The sequence below is a fragment of the Paramormyrops kingsleyae genome, chromosome 25 (genome assembly GCF_048594095.1).
Source record: "Paramormyrops kingsleyae isolate MSU_618 chromosome 25, PKINGS_0.4, whole genome shotgun sequence".
Taxonomy (NCBI): Eukaryota; Metazoa; Chordata; class Actinopteri; order Osteoglossiformes; family Mormyridae; genus Paramormyrops; species Paramormyrops kingsleyae.
In genome coordinates, this window is record NC_132821.1 from 27,644,660 (window position 1) to 27,664,315 (window position 19,656).

At 46.3% G+C, this 19,656-nt stretch overlaps 3 protein-coding genes across 13 annotated transcripts in view; 1 reads left to right on the forward strand and 2 right to left on the reverse strand.

Annotated features, from left to right (window-relative positions):
• Positions 1-2,484, forward strand: part of LOC111853082 (RNA-binding protein 47) — a 28,322-nt gene extending 25,838 nt beyond the window's left edge. For 9 of the 11 annotated variants that reach the window (XM_023829617.2, XM_023829622.2, XM_023829619.2 and 6 more), the window contains 3 exons: positions 251-463; positions 1,496-1,683; positions 1,791-2,484. In XM_023829617.2, coding sequence (XP_023685385.2) covers positions 251-463; positions 1,496-1,683; positions 1,791-2,030 — 641 coding nt within the window. In that variant the 3' untranslated portion in view covers positions 2,031-2,484. The remainder of the gene's footprint in view (positions 1-250; positions 464-1,495; positions 1,684-1,790) is intronic. The other 2 variants (XM_023829615.2, XM_023829616.2) reach the window with 2 other exon arrangements.
• Positions 2,485-6,984: 4,500 nt separating this feature from the next.
• On the reverse strand, positions 6,985-12,033 carry chrna9a (cholinergic receptor, nicotinic, alpha 9a). Its single transcript, XM_023829643.2, has 5 exons — positions 11,803-12,033; positions 11,372-11,517; positions 9,397-9,551; positions 8,778-9,310; positions 6,985-7,761 (listed from the first exon to the last, which is right to left on the reverse strand). Exons 1-5 carry the CDS (start codon positions 11,846-11,848, stop codon positions 7,139-7,141), a joined length of 1,503 nt encoding a protein of 500 aa, XP_023685411.1. The 5' UTR covers positions 11,849-12,033; the 3' UTR covers positions 6,985-7,138.
• A 5,275-nt stretch (positions 12,034-17,308) lies between these two features.
• On the reverse strand, positions 17,309-19,539 carry rhoh (ras homolog family member H). Its single transcript, XM_072706921.1, has one exon. The coding sequence runs from the start codon at positions 19,537-19,539 to the stop codon at positions 18,952-18,954; it is 588 nt and encodes a 195-aa protein (XP_072563022.1). The 3' UTR covers positions 17,309-18,951.
• Positions 19,540-19,656: the final 117 nt, after the last annotated feature.

The window sequence follows — 19,656 nt, forward strand, 5'->3', positions numbered from 1 at the left end:
AGCTGTTATCTACACACCGCCCACAAAAATGCATATACATTCAACACACATTCAAGGAGCAACTGCTAAAATACCTTTTCTTAGGCTCATTTGTAAAGCCAAATTCAAACCAGAAATCCAAGACCAGCTGTCACCCAGAACCTTGAGCTCTGTCGGTTAGATTCCTGTCAAGCGTGTGTTTCTGTCACCCCAGACAGAGGCCCATGACACACCGCCCCCCTACCTGAGCCTCTCTCATTTATATCTCAAGCAGGTACTGTAAGGGACCGAGGGCGTGCAGCCACCGGGAGTAGGGGCCCCGGGCCCCGGGGCTCCTACCTGGGGGGGTACTCAGCTGGCCGTGGCATCTACAGCAGATACCATGAGGGTAAAGCCAAGCAGCAGGACAAGACCTATGAGTTGGTCCCCAGCCTGGAGCTGGCCACAGTCAACCCAGCGGGCATCAAGCCTGGCTCAAGTCACTGTGAGGATGCTCACCCCCCCCCAAAATCCCCTGAAACTACCCCCTCTGGTGGTCGGGTCACTTCTTTGCTGCGCTGCCTCTGTCCTCTGCCGATATATTTTTTTCTCTACTTACTCTGCCCTGCTGGTATAACTGCACTGTGATTGCTTGAGAATGACCCCCGCAGGCTTCCATCCGCCTCTTGCTAGCCTTCGGCCAATGAGACGGCTGTTCCTGAAGCCGCTGATCCACGATGCCGCCTGACTCGGAGCTCGTCTCCACAGGCCACACAGCCGGATTTCACGCGTGCCGCGTTCCGCTCGCAGGGCCTCTCGTTTTTCCTCACCTTGCGCAACTTCCCCTGAAGGGAGAGACGTGGGTGCCGGACCAGCCTGGGGTGGGGCACTCTGCTTATTAAAGGAAGCAAATTTTGCACGCCCCATGACGGAATCTACAAAAACCACACCTGGGGCTGTCCCCACTCTAGGTGTAGCCAGCTTACTGGTGTCATATACCCACATTATGAGTCATATAAGATTTTATAAGACGCAGCTCCTGCAAGCCATTTGCTGACATTACGATTCACCATTACATTTTTTTTTACGTTTCAATATGTAGAAATAAAAACAAAAATGAATATAAATATGTTTGGCATTAAGTATATTGCTATAATTTTCTTTCAAAAATGATTATGAATTCATTATAAAAATGTCATGGATATAAAATTATGAATCACACAGTGTCTGATACTTATTTTCTGAATTATTTAGCTGAGCGATAGTATTAGATGTCCAAACATGGCAATTTTCAAGTCATAGTCCAGATATACTAAAAAGAATGTTGCCTCCATTAAAGAAATAACCTAAAAGCAAAAATCAGTTTATTCATATTATGTGGTAGATAAATTAATGCCAGTCATTTGGCTACACATTGCATGTGGCTGTGCGTGTGTGTGCGTGTGTGTGTGTGTGTGTGTGTGTGTGGGGCCAGTGCGCCCCCTAGTGGACACCTGTGGACTCACAGCCACCCTGGGTTGTTCTCTCTCTCTTGCAGTGCCTCTGCCTGCCTTGGGAGCACAGTACCCCATGTTCTCCGCCAGCCCTGCTGCTAAGCTCATGGAGGACGGAAAGCTGCATGCCCTGGACCATCTCATCAGCCCCCTCCCCATGCAGCCCGACCACACGGCCCCCCCTGGGGCGTCAGCCGTCATGCCTGCTGTTTCCACCCCTCCCCCTTTCCAGGTAACTTGTCGCACTCTTAAAACCAGATTGACCGAAGGACCTTTTCCAATTGGCTGATACTTAATGAGGTTCAGCTTCTCATTCGCTGTTCCTGTTCCCTGTCGCAGGGCCGCCCGCTCACCCCGGTGTACGCTGTGGCGCACGGCGTGCAGCGCCTCCCTGCTGCCGCTGGCCTGTACGGGGCTAGCTACGTGCCCATCGCCACGCCCACCGCTGCTCTGGCCACCCTGCAGAAGAACGCGGGCATGGCTGCGGCCAGCTATGCCAGTTACACCGGGTACATACCACAGCCCTTTCCAGCTGGGGCCTTCCCGGTGCCCGTCCACGACATCTACCAACCCTACTGAAGGAGTCGCCAGAACACTGAAGGAGCCGTTTGGTATTTCCAAAGCACTGATTCCTCCGGAACATTCCATCACACGTGTGTCCCAGCGAGGCCATTTGCGTCTGCGACAGACCAGTATTACTGGTAGAGGATTAAGCGCATGTATAGCAAAAATGAAAATGACAACAGGACAACAAAGCAAAGCCTCTCAGAAGAAAGAAAGAAAGAAAGAAAGAAAGATAAAGAGAAGAAAAGCACAGGGGATTTCAGGTTCTTTTCTAATTAGCTGTTTTATGATGTTTAGTTTTTAGCATAGGTAAACGTAAAATATCCTGTTAGAGATACTGTATGTGTTATGTTTGGGTGTCTTCTGTCCATATGCTGTTTTTGTACATTTGCCGACATTCCTGGGGATGTCTGTATTGTTATACTATCTGTTGTTATTTTAGTGGAATAATATAGCAGTTTTTGAGTTATTTGTTAATCCTGTGGTATGAAGGTTTTACACTGGTACGCTCCTGGTTGAGGCTGGCCCATTACTTGCTTGTAATATTTCATCTAAAACATCAGTTCTAGACTTGTGAAATACAAAAAGGATAATAAAAGTGCTAGCTATTTTTTTTCTAATAATATTACAAATGTAGCGCAAGCCGCATACAGTAAAACACAATCCAATCACAGGCAAAGGCCAATGGGAAGTACCTGGACCTGGTCAGAGAACTCTACTTCTTCTGCAAGAAGGACCGCAAATTCATTAAGTCTTGTGTTCCTTTCAAAAATAATTTGTGAAAACAGTTTCTTGAAGAGAAAAGATCAGGCAGGTCAAATCTTTCAATCATGGTTTAAACTCGTCTTTTGGCAGGTTATACAAGTGAGCTCATACTGTGGGATTCTTCCTGTGCTACTCTGTGCCTGCTCTGATCCCCCCCCCCTGCCCAAGCCGTGTTTACGCATGGTGTTTTCCGGGATTGCTGGGAGGGATCTGACCTTGGTCTCCCACATTACCAACTCAGACCACCAGTGAACGGATATGCGAGCTTCCCATCAAGTGCACAGAAAAAGATTAATGCTGTAACCACTAAATGATACTTTTTTGCACAAGTTGTGCCGCTACAAGACTGAACTGAGCTGAGCAATACGACCACTTTATCTGCTTTTCTTTATTTGTTTTAGGCTACGGAAAAATTGTATATACAGTTTGTTCTTTTTTCAGAAATCCTGTTGCTGGATTACAAAATTAACCTAGAATAACACTGCAGGTCACGTCCTCACTCCGTGGGAGGGGCTGACTGCTTGGTCTCCACCTGAGCCAAGACTCTACCCCTGGGTTTAAACCCGCAGGCTGCCGCCCCAGCCGTCTGCATTTGCTTGGCTGCGAGGCCTTGACGCAGCTGTGTCTGCATAGCGCTGCGCTGTGATTGGCCAGGGGGCACTTGGCACTTGACCTGTATGCTACTTGTCGCAGTGACGGGGATTCACTGTTTTTTGGATGATAGGTTTATTATCTGAGTGTGTGTGACCATGTTCTTCCGCTCAAGTCAAGGCTTGCTGGTGTAGGGCATATGATTCTTATTTAGTTTTTCTGGCCTCAAATCTCCGACGAGCCCGTTTTCAAGAATTTCCCCCTGGGATCAACATACTATATGTTATCAGTAGTACATACCCCCCTCCCCCAAATAAAACTAATTGCTACCTGGCACTTCTCTTCCTCTTTGCAGACAGCTCTTTCATAGTTCACTGTCAGTCCTCTCACAGGTTTCGCCGTCACGATGCAGGGCCTGTTCGTAAACAGGGCCGCTGAGAACTGTGGGGTGGCTGGACGGCTAGCAATGAGGGACATTTCAGTGGGAGGAGTTACCCAGCAAAGCCGGGAATTGTGTTTTCGACAAGTGGAAGGCATGACGGATGTCAGCTTTGGTTGCGAAAACTCTGTTTTTGAAGCGGTTTGAAAAAGGTTATGGTAAATGCCCCGATACTTTTACTTTTACTCGGGGTGGGAGGGGAAGGTGGCTTTCCTGTCACATAGCTACAACAGCGTGACCTTGGTGACAACATGTTTTTGTGGCCCACCCTGACTTCCATGGGCCAGCTTTAATGTACTTTTATTCATGCCGTTGGACAAATAACACTCTGACAGTGTAGGACTTGCAGTGTTGGTTTTATGGCCTGTTTAAAGGCTTCTCCTGTGGTGTTTGCAATGATATAACTGCTCAGTACATTTTCATCTTCTTGATTTAAAGACAAAGAGCATATTTTTAATATATGTGAGATGAATTGTTTATTGAGCTTAAAAATGAGAATTAGAATAATATATTGTAAGAAATATGGATGTGGTTATAAATCGGTAAATTTCTTTTTTAAAAACAGGGGTCATTTTGCCAAAGCACTGTACTGACACAAAGTATCCGAAATGTTCGCCCATGTGTCCAACGTGCAGTGACAGTACTGCAATAGAATGGAAGTGATTGGTCCATTTAAAGGGAACACTGTTCCAGGGGGCGGGGCTAGCCAGCATCTTTTGTGATACCTGCCTCCTGGCTAATCAATCATTTCACTGACACTACGAGGCTGGTATTTCAGCTAGAGACGGACACTCCTAGCCACATAAACGGACGCCGAGTTTTAAACAACAATGTCTGCGACAGATTTAGAGTGCCTTATTGCCAAAACGTGCTTTAACCTCCTGGGCCTTCGACTGTTTTCTATTAATGCCATTTTTTTAAAGTCTGTTTTCCAGGACTGTATTTATAGTGCTAAGTAGATAATAAAGCATTTTCAGAAACAGTGTGAATGCGTCTCGTGTCCATTTTCTTGACCTTTAGCCACCTTCTTACTGCTTATCATGGTCAGTGTCACCTGACACCTACTGGCAGCACAAATCCAGCCCAACGTTTTGTTCCAAGCAGCCAGTAGAGTACTATGACTTTAACAATATTCAGCTGGTTGGTTGAAACAAAAACACGGTCTGGATTTGTACTTTCTGGACCTGAACTTTCACCTCTGTCTTTGGTACTTTACTTTTGTGTTCTCTTTCACGCAGCTTACTCATTGGCTGATTGTTGCTTGATTGAGTACCAATGGGGAGGAGGCCATTAGCCTTGGAGACGGTGTCCCTTGATCTCTCTTTTCCCACTGCTCTTTCTCCTTGCCCCATGCAATTGTTTAATTGGTAGATTATTTTTGGGCAAAGACTTTACATTAGTGTCTCTGGTTTTTGTTTTGCCTTTAACTACACGCGTACCATTTCCACCCATTCAACACCTTGCTCTCACATTGACATCCTCACTTGTTGTCTGTTGTTTTTAACCCTTAGCTTATTAAATAAAGGCTGCTTTATAATTAATTGGCATGATGGTCCACTTTTTGTTGTGGCCTTGAGCTGGGTCATGGCACAAGTCCCATATGCACAGTAGAGGTGGGATCTGAACCCCAACCCTGGAGGGGTGCATTGCTGTTACCCAACACCCTACCTCTTTAACTTTCATGACATTCCATCTACTCTTTGTTCATCATGTTCATCATTGATTATTGATTATTGATTTTGCTTACAGGTACTGTAGCTACAATGAATGAGGCCTGCCTTCGGCACATTTTTTTTTCACCGTCATGCTCTCTTTTTGCATTTCCTTGTGAAACGTGAACACGTTGATTGTGACAAGGCGGGCATCCAACCAACAAGCATGGATGCATGAGCTTGTTGAGTCACACCAACCTTTCATCCAGCGTGTGTCATCTTTTGTTAAGAGTAACAATTATCTGCCAATTCCAGGAACAAACATAATAACGACACATCTTACTACACTGGAAAATGAACAGCACTACACAAATGCCTAGATGAACTTGCTCTCGTCCACGGTCTGTAAGTCAGTCGAAATACAGTTGGCCGACTTACGAAAAGAACTAGGACTATCGGATCTTGTAATGTTTACTGAAGACTAATGAATGTTGATAATGCAACACCTCTTCTCCCAGTACAGACCAGTGAGAATCCATCAGATGAGTCACGGCCAAAAGCATCATGATGCATTATGGATGCACATCCCCACCATGTGTGGATCGTCTTACATCTTACACACATCTGAAAAGAAGCTGCCCATTAATAATTCGCAGGCCATATTCTGAGCTCAGAGCAGGGTCGGATTTGCCACCGCAGGACCAGGCCAGCGTCCTATTTCCTGTGGCTGAGCCCGATACCCACCTCAATACAGGTGATGATCCATTTACCTGCACAGAGCTAATCGCTTGGGTGACTCCCCTTCAAAACCAGCACGCAGAGCATGTTCAACACAGACATTAATTAAATCTGAGACTCAGCAAAGTCATACGTATGAAATCAGACAGGAATTGTACTATGAAATATGATATCGATGCCAATCAATATATGGTGACAGAATATCACTTGTTTCTCTTGTTATGTGTTCTAGTGTCACAACAAACAGGTTTAATAATTTAATGACTTCGTGTTAATGTCGACGTGGAACAAACCAGATTCAGCAAAGGGTGCCCTTCATAAACTGTATTCAACGAAAGGATTCAGCAGATTCAGGAAAGGCTGCTGTTTGCAAACCAGACTCAGCAAAGGGTGTCATTATTAAATTGTATTCAGCAAAACTTGTGATTAGCAAACTGGATTCAGCCAAGGGAGTCATTATTAAACCGTGCTCAGCGAAAGATGTCATTAGCAAACCAGATTCAGTGAAGGGTGTCTTCATTAAACTGGATTTAGCAATGGGTGTTACAAAGAAACCGGATTTAAGGCTTGACCTATTGCCCTGCGCTGTATTTTCCATGGCATCAAGTTGAATCATGACACCAGGATGAGCCCCGGCATCAAGGAGGAGACTGGCATTAGGATGAACACCAGCATGATGACCAAACATACAACAGTGTCAATATTAACGATGTCGAAAATAACAAAAAATAACAAAAAACATGGGAGTTAAGCCAGCCTTGTCATCATCAGGAGCAGCTCCAAGTGTGTGAAAAATATCTTTATTACATCTATGACCTAAGGCAGTTTATTGCTTTAGAGATAGATAATCTGTTTCATATTGCATTATCCTAACTTCAAATGTTCAAATTGTGTTGTAATACAGACACAGTGAAAGACGAAGGGCTCAAGGCCTGGGGTTAATTGGCTTTGCTGATAATTAGGATGCTCATCAGAAACACCATGATGAAGAAGATCCACATGAAGAATCTGTCCATGACCTTGGCCACCTTCTTCCACTCGGCGCCTTTGATACAGTTGGCCCTCTGCTCTCTAAAGCAGCTGGTGATGTACTCGATGTTCCTCATGATTCGGTCGTGGTGGGTACAGGTGCAGGTGTAGGAGATGATCTTCTCCGGGCAGTGAAGCTTCTCAGACGCACCGGCGCTGACGCCGCCATTCTGCTGATATTCCTCGCGTCCGTTATAGTGGCATGTCTTGGGGGCCCGTGAAGAATGGCGCCCTTTCATCTCGCTGTTGCTCTGGTGATGGTAGCGCCTGTTGCCACGGTGACGCTGAATCTCCAGCTCCCCGTTGACCAGTGGCTCGTCCAGATGGAAGGGACTGCTCTCGCTCTGTGGCTTGCCACAGCTCTCACCCACCTCATACACGAAGAAGATCTTGGACATGTAGTCGATGATGAGTACCTTGGCCCAGTAAGGGACGGGCTTGGCTTCTGCACCGCAGAAGTGGATGTTCATGATGAAGATGGTGAGGGCCGTGGAAGCTGTGATCATGGTCATAGTTGCTATGTAGTACTTACCTAGGATAGGTGAGAACATTCAACACAATGTCACTACAGTACAGTGCAAAATTCTTAGGCAGTCAAAGAACATGATTAAAGCTATTTATCTGGGCAGTGAGGGTACATTAGCACAGAAGAAAAATGACAATTTAACATTAGAACTTATGCAAATTAAGAGTAACACAATAAAAACTAACAAGAATTTCTTCTGTTTTTCAAAAAGTTATTAATATCTTGTTGGATGGCTGGAAGAGCACTTAATTAATTCTCTTAATTAGTCAAATAACTTGATGAGGTACTGTTTAGCTCAGGGGTCACCAACATGGGCCACATGAGTCGCCCGCGGACCTGTTCTAAAAATAGCACAACTCACCAGCGAGCAGCGTCTAAAATTTAATTTTGTCCTGTTGCTATTCTTCTTTAATCACATTTGCATTTATAGAGATTTGAAAATGAAAATATCTAAAAAAAAATAAATAAAAAAAAAGCATATATATAACTAAAGGTAAACTGAGCAAATTTGTTATTTAAGAAGAGTGTATCAAACTGGCAGCCCTTCATATGGCTCAGTACCCGTGAAGTAGCTCTCAGTTTCAAAAAGGTTGGTGACCCCTGGTTTAGCCAAAGATGTGCTAGTGATCAAGTCAAAAAATACAAAAAAATTATTCGATGGTTGCTGCAAATACTGGGGGGGACTTCAGTAGAGGTTTTGAAATGTCTAAGCTGATGCACTTTGACAGACATAATATCATAGTTTTAAAGTAATATGATTTACTTTATCATTTTCTTTGACTGACTTTTGCACAGGGTGACAATACAGCATAAAGCAGCGTTTCCCAATCCAGTCCTTGGGGATCCACAGACAGTCCATGTTTTTGCTCCCTCCCAGCTCACAGTGCACATTTTTGGACTGTCTGCCGGTCCCCAAGGACCGGATTGGGAAACACTGGCCTCAAAGTTTGGACATGGGGATGTAAAGAAACAGAGCTTTGTGGGTAATATGAACAGGATGAACACAGCTTGCATGTATTTACCAATGAGAGGGACGCTGTCTGAAGGAGGCATGCTCTCAGCCACCATGAGCTGGAAGACGGTGAGAGCCAGCAGCACGGTGACCCCCAGGGACACCTTCTCCCCAGAGTCGGCGGGCAGGTAGAAGCCGAGTGGAGCCAAGAAGGAGATCATGAGGCAGGGGAGGAGCAGGTTGTAGATGTAGAAGGAGTAGCGGCGTTTGAGGTGCAGCGTGTAGGTGATGTCGGGGTAGGGATCGGAGCAGCAGCCGTACATGATGACGTTCTTGACGGCCGGCATGCCCTGGCACTCCCACTCCACGTTCTCCACATAGTCGGACAGGTCGCCACTGTCCATGCCCATGGCGACGTCAACCTGGTTGCCGTTGTACGTCCAGGAGCCGAACGTGAGGTTGCAGTGCTGATAGTCAAACGGGAAGTAGGACACGTCCACCACGCAAGAGCTCTTGGTGATGGCCGGAGAGTCCCAGGTGATCTCGCCGTTGTAGCGGAGGACCACGTTGGTGTCGGCGGGTCCAGAGGAGTCATCGTCAGCCCTGAAGAAGAAAGGAAGGAAGATGAAGTGATATTTGGTCTGTAGGGTCACTTTAAGAAAAGGCCCGCGCCTATGAGAGAACTGTACTTATTGTAAAGGACGATGTCAGGCCTCCAGACCAGGTTGCTGGGGATGCGGATGACCTCTAGTCCGTCGTAGTCGTCTTTGTTCCACTTCAGGTAGGCGTCGTGCCAGATCTGGCGGATCCACAGGTAGGCCGTCAGCACTTGGTTCCTCTCGTCCTGCAGGAATCAGGATGTCAACAACAGCTGTACAAAGTATTATTATTAGAATGGTGAAGAGGAACAGGACACACTTATAGTTAAAGGCAGAATTATCTATTTCAGAGTCAAGCACTGATGCAGAACTTTTCTGTTTCACTTCTTCCAAAGAGTATCAACAGTAAAATGACTGTTTTGGGTGTAACGGAACTTCCTGCTAGGCGTTGATTTTGAGGAAAAAAAAATGTACCTAGAGAAATGAAAAATATACATCTAACGCATATTACATAGCACCCATGCATTCTCCCTAAATGCTTATCCAGTACATGGTTCCCAAGAGCAATGAGCACAAGGCAAGAGACACTGACACCCTGGATGAGATGCCAGTCCATCACATTTTTATGTTCACATTTCAGTTAGCAATTGGTTTCACCGTGTGTTTAGACAGTGGGAGGTCAGTCATGCCGCTCAGTGAGCCAGGGGCAAGAATCAGCCCCACCTTGGAGGTGTCAGGAACTGGATAAAATGCAGGATTCCCGAGACCCTGGTAGAGACAGGTTCTATGAAATATAACCTCATTTCTGGCATGAGGTAAATGCGAGTCCAAGACCCTGCAGGGATCAATGTTTTAGATCCAACTGAGCCTTCGGTAAGATTATCAGATAGCTGGTTCAATTCGCTCACGGTCAGCTACATAACACCTCAAGCTCCACTCCCCAGGATCAGGACGAGGCCGCTGTTATCAGGCTGATTTGTGTCAGAGGGCCGAGCTGGCAGAGTTCTCAGGGGGATTCAGTGTGATACACTTCCCCGTAACGGGACACGCGGCCGTGCATCTGAACGTACGGCGGGTCGGTAACGCCGACGTCACCTCTCGATCGCGGATGCCCTCTGAATGGCGCACATTGAACAGCTCCGGGCCTCGCGTTTCAGAAATGTGTGAAAGAACCTGCATTTTACAACTGGCATGGGCTATGAAGCCTGATCATGATTTAGTAATACACATAAAGGCAGTCACTCCTCGACCATGGGCAAGTATGTGGGCAGTTCTACAGCAGAGGTAATTCTGTCACCAAAATGTCGTGCATTTGGTGAAGGGTGCAATCCATTATGCAGCAAAATATTATATTTGGTATAACTCCTGGTATACTTTGCCGCTTGCGATATATAATTTCAAACTGTAGCTAGATTCTGCTGTAATTTTATTACTATTGACATAGAACTAGCTTTGTATAGGGATGTGATTGTAAATGATGTTTCAAGCAGTTTTAATTTATTGCTTTGTCAAGCATCTCTAGAGCATTTTCCGGCACCTATGTGCCATGTCCAGCTGTTTAGGGAGTGTGTCATCACCCGGTGTGACATACCTCTGGCTAATGTCTAATGTACCATATGAATCTCATACTCGGCAAACAGATATGACAGTTCCAGTTAGAATTTGGGCCCATTCGACTGACTGTTTAATACGCAGGTTTCCTACCACATTAGAAAGTGCAGGTCAAAGGCCGCATTTTGGCCGCCGTCGTGGTGAGCAGGTGCCAGTCCATTACGCGTCCTATTTACCCCCTACAGTCGCACGGGTACAGCGGGCAGAGGACCGAGAGATCGCGCTCTCTGCTGCAGCTGTGTTATGGTAGGCTGCCACATTAAAAAAAAAAGTGTTGCCGCTGTTGAGATGCTCAGAAACCTCGAGCCGCTGAACCGCAATAGTGCTGCTAGCTAGCGCTGCTTCTGACTGTCTCCAAGGTAGCTGACCTAATTTGTATTAGTATGAACTTTATTGATGCAAGCGGGAAATTCTAGATTCTAACCAATCAAAACCGGACAACCGGCGGACTCACCATGTCCTTGATCTGCGAGAGGGTGATCTGCAGGGTGACATTCAGGGCTTTGTCCGTGTCCTCAACCGGCCGCAGGGCGCTGGAGTAGTCCTCCATCAGGTCGTTCAGCAGCTTGAGGGCATACCTCCCCTGGGCCGACCGCCCCCCTGTGCGTACCACCAGTGCCGGGCACAAAGAGGGTAACCGGTGTGAGCCAGTGGAGACCGGCATGAGGCAGCCCAGGCCTACATCAGACTTCACTGGACCTCACACCACAGCAGTGAGATGCCGTAAGGCCAGGGTGCACCAAACTATTAGAAAGCTTGCACATGTAATTAGCAGGAAGCCATATTTATCTGCAAGCATCGACATGATACTTACATTTCTGTTGATCTGTCTGGCTCAGGAGACAGACACAAAACATAATATTATTAATATGCTCAAATGCTTACCTTTCAAAAAGGATGTAAAGTATAGGATGAAACAAAATGTCTTCATTTTAATAAAATGCTATCGATGGGTGCGGTGGTGTCCAGTGTCCCGGGACCCTCGTTCCGATTTTAAGACGCCCGGCGAGGCAGCAGGGAAAGTCCCTCGCTCATGTGTGACCGGTGCTCAGTGGCGACGCCACCTGCGGGCTGGCCTCCTGCCGAGGAACCGGACACGGGGTATCACGTGGCACGCCACCCCCAACTGGGGGAATGGAATCTCCCTGCAGCTGTCTGTCAAAGCCATGCCAGGGTCGGAGAAAGACGTGGCGGGGGGGGGGGGGGCTTCGCTGCGGGGAGGCCCAAGAAGAGCTGGGGAACAAGTGCCCGACTGGCACTATGCCTCAGGTAGTATTTTTGGAAGATCAGATATCTCCCCCCACTCACCCTCATCAAGGAAGCTCCCTCCCGCCTATCGAGTTTAAGAAGGTATTTTATTCCTATCAGGCTACAGGCCGAGGCTCCCGTTTGCTCAGCAGGTTCGCATCACCCACCAGCTTTGAACTCCGGGAGGCTTCGAGCATCAAAACGGGCGGACAGGAAGCTCCCGAAGTCTCACGCAGGATGGGCTTCCAGCCGAGAAGATTCTCACCGGCGAACGACGTGAGCGGTAGGCAGGAGGGGACTGGCAACAAAAAGCAGCCCGGACATTTGCTGTCAAGAGGCCCCGAATCAGTATTTTGCCACTGACCAAGGTGGTCCACCTGGTATCTTTTGCCGCTTGTGATATATAATGCCAGCGGTGGTGAAAACAGGCCAGCCCATCCTGATGGCCTGACAGTAGGGGTGGGGCAATCCGGTTCGAGGAGTTTCTTCTGTTTTTGTGTCTTGTCCTTTCTGACACTATACACCCAATTTCAGAGGACATCACTGCTCTCCTTGAGAAAAACCGGAATGAGGGTCTACACAACGTCACGACCTGTCTTGGTTAAGCCGGCCAACTTCACCAAAGGGCGTTGGGCCCCATGACGCGACCCGCAACTTTGACTAACGAGAAAGAGAGAGTAACCCTGTGAAATATGGCTTTAAGGCCCAGGCACTGCAAGTAAAAGGCAGCTGAACAGCCATCTCTTATGGGGGCTTGTTTGCCGAACAGTTCTGTAGATTCCATAAAGGGGATTTGAAAAGGATTTTTCAAAAGCTTTACAAAATTCACCGTAAACAGGAAGTAATAACTGGGACGCCTGCACTAACGCCGCACTTACGAGATGATCGACGTGGAAAACGCAAACATCGGAGGGGAGGAGAGGAAAGAAAAAGTGGCGGGGGCAGGTCTGCGTGCACGGCGGCTCGGCCCAGGAGGGGGGCTCTATCAGAGTGCATCTCGCACGGCTAACAGCGCACTCTCTCTTTTTTAGGAGTCGTTGTGGCGGCGCTGGTGAGGCCTGGCGGCTCAGACTCAGCTGCAGGTGCTTCCTGTGTTGTGCGGCGGGGAGGCTCCTTCGTTCACACGCTAGTGAGCGCGCTCAACGGCGCAGACCGCAGGCAGGGGCCCTGAACTGCGAGCCCGAAGCGGCATGGGCCAGACCCACTCAAACAGACCACACTGGCCTAGTGACTCCGAACATCCCCCAAAGGCCAGAGGTTCGAGCCATGAATGGTCTAATCGAGCATGTTAACCACAAAACAGCTCATGGGGGCTTTTGTTCACGTAATCCAACAAGCTTCACTGTAAACCTGTTAAAAGAAGGTATACAGGCTTCTCACACAGGCCACTGGTCACAGTGGTTCTTATCTACTTTTATTCAATGGTGGTTCTACACCAACTGGAGGGCCAGCCTGGGGCCAACTGTTCTGTTAGGGGGGGCAGATGCATTTGACCTTTATGTCCTCCAAGTGTTACTTAAACTGGACTGTCAGCATTAAGAAGTAAAAGACACTTTTGAAAACCGATGTTATTTATGCGATGCTTTGGAGTCTTGCTTCCACAAGCTTGATTTATTTTTGTGACTGAATTTCACCAACTGAAAATGTGTTTCACATATATAAATGTAAATTATGATTATAGGCAGCATGAGGCTCAGTGGGGGAAGTGTGTGGCTCAGTGGGCTAAGCCTCTGTGTCTGTGTTTGGAAGGTTGCTAGTTCAAGCCCAGCCTCAGCATGTCTGTGGGTCCTTGACCAAGGCCCTTCACCCACAGCTCCCTCGGTGCTGCTACAGGTGGCTGCCCTTTGTGGACAACTTACTCCACAAAGAGCAAGTTGAGGGAGGTATGAAGGTAACTTCCCCACAGGGAGGAGTCCCTGAAGAAGACCCAGGACACACTAGAGACTATGTTTCCTGGCTAGCCTGAGGAGCTGGATGAAGTGGCTGTGGAGATGGAAGTCTGGTTTTCTCTGCTTAGACAGCAGCCCCTCTGACCAGAGAAGTGATGGATTAATAAGGCATGCCAGGCTTTCTGGGCCAGATACCACAGGAATGGCATTTTTAACTGAAAGTAGACAGTGTATTTTTGAGCTGAATTTCAGCATATAAATGTTAATAGGCATGTCATTCTTCCTCTTGGGCACTTACCACCCAACCCAGGACTCACTCCTGATCTTATTTTTTATCCTCTGCATTAGCAACTCTTCCTTATCACGGGAGTTCATTTGACTGTATCCTAGGTGTCACGTGCCTCCTCATTTGCATGCGAGTGAAAGAGCCAAGGAATGCTGGGATTTCGCCAGTTAAACACGCACAACCTGACAACAGCACACCTACTTAGGTTTTTTTTTTGAGATCTCTTTCACAGAAATGACATAGACTGTTTTAGTCACTTCTCAAAAGGTCTCCATGCTTAAAGGGCAATTTAACCACAAAGGTCTTTCGGCAGTTTATTGGTTTGAGCAGCGACCTCAAACTGCTTCACCTGCTGACTCATCAGTCTGCCTCATTGGCCCGGCGAGATTCACGCTTTACTCACAATCCCTGTGCCAGAGTTGAGCTGTTGACATCAGTCCTGGGATGTGGTATTCAACTCAACTTGTGTGGCGGTAAGACTGCTCCAGAAACCATGAGTCATGTTTCTGTCTGGGACCTTCTCGGTTTAGCATCAGTACGAGAGCATAGAAGCACAGTGACCAAGGTTCAAATTTCACGTTTCATGTGTTACATGAGTTTCCAAGGAACACACTCTGAAATTTTCGTGCCGCATCCGCAGGGGAAGGAACAGATGCATGAGAGAATAACAGGACATAAAGCACAATTATCACACCCATAAGTGCGTCATGGCTGTAAGAACAGCTCATCCATAAGACGGGGTCGAGATTGAGACTGATGTAAACTGTCAGAGTGACGGAATACATAGAACAAGGACAAGTGGGTCTTACACCAAGCAATGATTCTGATTGTCCTCAGGAAGGAGCACAAGAATGTGGCATCTATCAGTGTTCACGACTGCCGTTTTTCACGCTGGTAGTTCACGACTGTGTATGAGGCTAATGCTTCCGGTAAAATTATTATTATAACCCGATTTTCTCTCTGTAGTGAGAAGAATGACACCAACAGCATCTAAATTAGCATCTAGATTCCACCCAAACTGAAAATTTCAAAAGATGGGTGCAATGTGAGACTCAGGAGGTAGGGCGGCTGTTCCCACGGTCGGAGGGTTGTTGATTCAAATCCCAGGATCTGCAGAGCAGTCTCATCATTGGGCCCTTGAGCAAAGCCCTTAAACCCCAATTGCTGTCCGACTCTGCTTTCTCAAAAATGTGCACATGGCTCTCAATAAAAACATCTGTGAAATAAAAAAGAAAAAATATCTCATCCCTTCAAAATCAGCCCATAAATGCAGTGAAATTGTGTGACACAAGTGTACCATAACGTCACACTGCACACTGCTTCTTGCCTGTGAAATTCAGCCTCAGACAAATCGAAGCACTGGAGGGCCACTGTAGGGCTGTGGTTAACCAAACCACCGCTGGCCAGGTAGTGGCCCCGCCCCCCTCTGTCAGGGGCACCACGTCACACGCGAGACAATCTCCTATTTCCTGCCTTCAAGGTGCACAAGATCACAGCCTGTCATATATGGGCCAACTCGGTTTTCACACATGGACGGGTGCAGTGAAAAGTCTCAGGTCACACTGTGCTAAATCACACGACAGAGCTGATATTAGTGTCCCCGTGGAAGGTAAAGGAAATAACTATTTTGTTCCTGTCAAGGTTTTTTTCAACGCAGTGAACATCGCACATCAACAATACTTGGCAAGTCCCAAATCAGCGGCTTAATGGGAAACGACAGTGAATGTTCTACAGGGAACCAAAATCGCATCTTCTAGAGTGATAAAAAAAAAACGACATATTCCATTTGCGTCTATAGGCCGCGAAACAACGCGCATTGAGAGCAGCGACCCAGGTGTGTGCTGAATTTGTTCCTGCCATATTGCGAAAACTGCACAGATTTTAATCTCGGTTCAAAGCCGGGTGTTGAAAGCTACAAGCTCGCAATCTGCTGCATGAGCTGGTTCTAGCACAACAGAAAGTGAATGCAGATATAAACTCCGTATTCCAGCCCAAAAATAGTACCAGGAACTTTGTGAATTTATACCCAAGGCACTCTGTCGGCTAAAGATTAACAACCATGGTTTCACAACCTTTTAAATCCCTTTTTTTTCTAATATCAATCCGATCAAACTGTAGCCTGTAATTCTATAAATGTCTATATTAGTTAGTGATTTACTAAAGCTTGCTTTGCAGAGTCTTGGACAAAAACAAATAGGACCAAGGGTGTAGGAGAGAACTTGATAATTCAAATGCAAAGGTTTTTTTTTGGGGGGGGTGGGGGACACACAAATGAAGCCAAATTAAATATTGGGGGGCACATGTCCACCCCAGTTCCTACACCCCCATATTGGACTGTTGGTGATTGAGGCTTATCCTTCTGAGAAACTGATGGAATGTAAATGCCAGGTCATAGCAGCTACCTGATGTCCTAGCGAATCAGGATCGAGCTTCAGGTCACATGACTGCCATCCCATTTCTTTCCCCAGGTTTCTAATCGAGATGGTCTGGATGTTTGTCTGCTGGTGCTGCATGTTCTCCACGGCGGGCGGAAAAGATCACGGTCCTTAAACCTTCTTTCGACAGGCTGTCCATATGAAACTTAACAGTTCATAGATGTTGATAGATGTTTGGCTTTTTTTGTGCTCTAATTCATCCTAAATTCTTAAAATATTTAACTGTGTAACTCATGGATGCTCATGCATTTTCAAAAAACAGGCTTACTGACAGTTAACAAGGCAGCTTTGTGGCGAACAGAAGAGCTTATGATTGAATGTCACTCGTACCGCTTTCAATGCAGGTATTTCTCACCATTTTCTGCCAACATGTTCTGCTTGTGTGCTGTAAATGATAAAGTCTTTTAAAAGCACAGGTATTTGTGCTGTATTGATTCAGAACAATTCTAACAATATATTAAATATGGCAACGTAGGGCAATTTTTGAGGACGGTATTATCAAAGTACCTACACGACACATGACATTAACGCTATTTCCGCTGCTTAGAATTTATTAGCATTTCATCAGACATAAGAGTTACTTTTCAAAAGAGTGAGGAAAAAGAAAATTCCCTTACACAACTGAGTTACACGCAACACAGGTACATGGTAAACTCTCTCACTTTCTGTGGACCTTAGTGTTCGCCGTTCTGAAACATCAGTCACGCTTAAAGACGTTTCAGTCTGGCAGCGAATTTCCCCTTTGGGTCCATAGCTGTTTGTTCAGATGTTTCACTTAACACTTTTCACTTAACGCCTGCCTGGCCCAGATGTGTCCCGAATCTTATTTTTGGTTTTACCAGTTAATTAACTGAAATAACATGTCTATTCAAGGGGTAAAAAAAAAAATACACGTTATACAGTTTAAATACTACATACTGTTATTCGCAAACTGGAATCAGATGGCATGAGAACATCGCTGCCCTTGATCACCAGGTTAAACAGCTACACTAGAGCCGTTTCCTAATATGAACATTTTATTTTTAAAAATTAACTTAAAAAATCCAGAAAGGCTTCACAAGGGGCAAAACAATAACTGACATGGAAATTATAATATCTATGCATATCAAAGTGATCATGGTTATTTTATATATGTACAATATGAACATTTCTGCCCCTAACTGTTTTCAGAGCGTATTCAGTATTATGACAATGATGTATAACTTCATGCCCAAAAAGACCCCAAAATGTGAGAAAACTACCATGTAATATTAATGAACTATTTTTACAGCAGAGGACCCACGCTTATTCATTAGTGACTTTAAGAACTTCTCAGTCGAGAATTTGGAGGTTTTTTAAAACAATGTGGAAAATATTTATTTTACTTCGTTTGTTGACATGCAGAATGTATGTATAATATCTATATGTACATCAAAAAATCTGACATTGGTCTAATTTGGTCTAACTTTTGAAGCGTCTCTTCCTCTCTCTTTGGGACATAAAGAAAAACACCTAAAGCACCATTTACCAAAATCCTGACATGTGCCGTCTGTCCTTAATTCATTCTGTGTTTATTTACCATGCTGTTTATATTTACACTTGTCGTACTACTCAAAACACACAAAATCTATAGCCTAGTCATCACTTATAGACAACGTGTCAACACAAAAAAGTGTCAGCTCTCCTTTGGAGAAATACCAAGACCATTTTATATGCCTTTTAACTGTATACATTTATAGGAATGAAAAAAATGGGAAAAAAGTCTGAATTTCTGCACTGATAATCACACTGGAGGTGTGTGACAAAAACGATGTTTCGTTAAATGACATTTAGTTTGCTAATAGGTGTTACCTTGATTTCCATATCATTGACATCCTGTATTAAACTGTTCATCCATACTTTAGCGAATAAAGATTTGAGGGGTTCCCCCCCCCCCACACACACACACACACACAAGGCACATTGCTTTTAAAAAAACAGGCGTTCCTTTGACCGTGTTTCACTGTAAACGGCGAACAAAACTTCCAAAGAACTTAAATGGTCACCGTCAAGCCACAACAGAAAACAGGTCAAAATTACAATTAAGAATCCCAAGTCTGAGCACAGGTGTCCACCACATTCTGAAAATATGTCGCTAGCCTGTGGTCTTCGAGAAATGGAAAACCATTCGATACGACATAGACAAAATGACCAGCAGCTAAACGATCTTGCACTGATTGATGTTAAACAGCGGCCGGCGGTTCTGCTTCTTGGCCTGATTGATGGCCGTCCGCACGGCGCACTCGAACACCTGTTGGATCCCGCGGTTGCTTATCGCCGAGCACTCCAGATAACCCTTCGCCCGGATGTCCCGCGCCAACCGCTTGCCCTCCATGGCGGTGACGCAGTTCCCCCGCTGTGGGCCCATTTCCCGCTGGTCGGTCTGCATGGCCACCACCAGCACGGGAATGCTGGGTAGGTGAGCTCGCACCTCACCGATCCACTTATTACGAACGCTGGCGTACGAGCTTAAGTTGGCCACCGAGTAGCAGAGCAACACCACGTCGGCCTGCTGGTAGGACATCGGCCGGATTTGCCGGAAGGTGTCATTGCCTGCCGTGTCCCACAGGCCCAGGCTGATCTGCACGCCGTCCATGAAGACTTCCACGCCCGTGTTCTCGTAAACCGTGGGCTTGTAGCTATCCGGGAAAGTCTCCGAGGTGAACCGAACCAGGAGGGCTGTCTTTCCGACCGCTGAATCTCCCACCAGTACGCACTTGACTGAGGTTTCTGTCATGCCGTTCATCTCTGCGGTGGAAGGGGTGGGGGGTCTCCTTTATTTGAATAGAAACGGAGTCCGGAGTCACGAGAAAACTCACAGGAAGGTAGGAGAGGCCATGGTCTGGCTAAAGTAAGTGCTTCT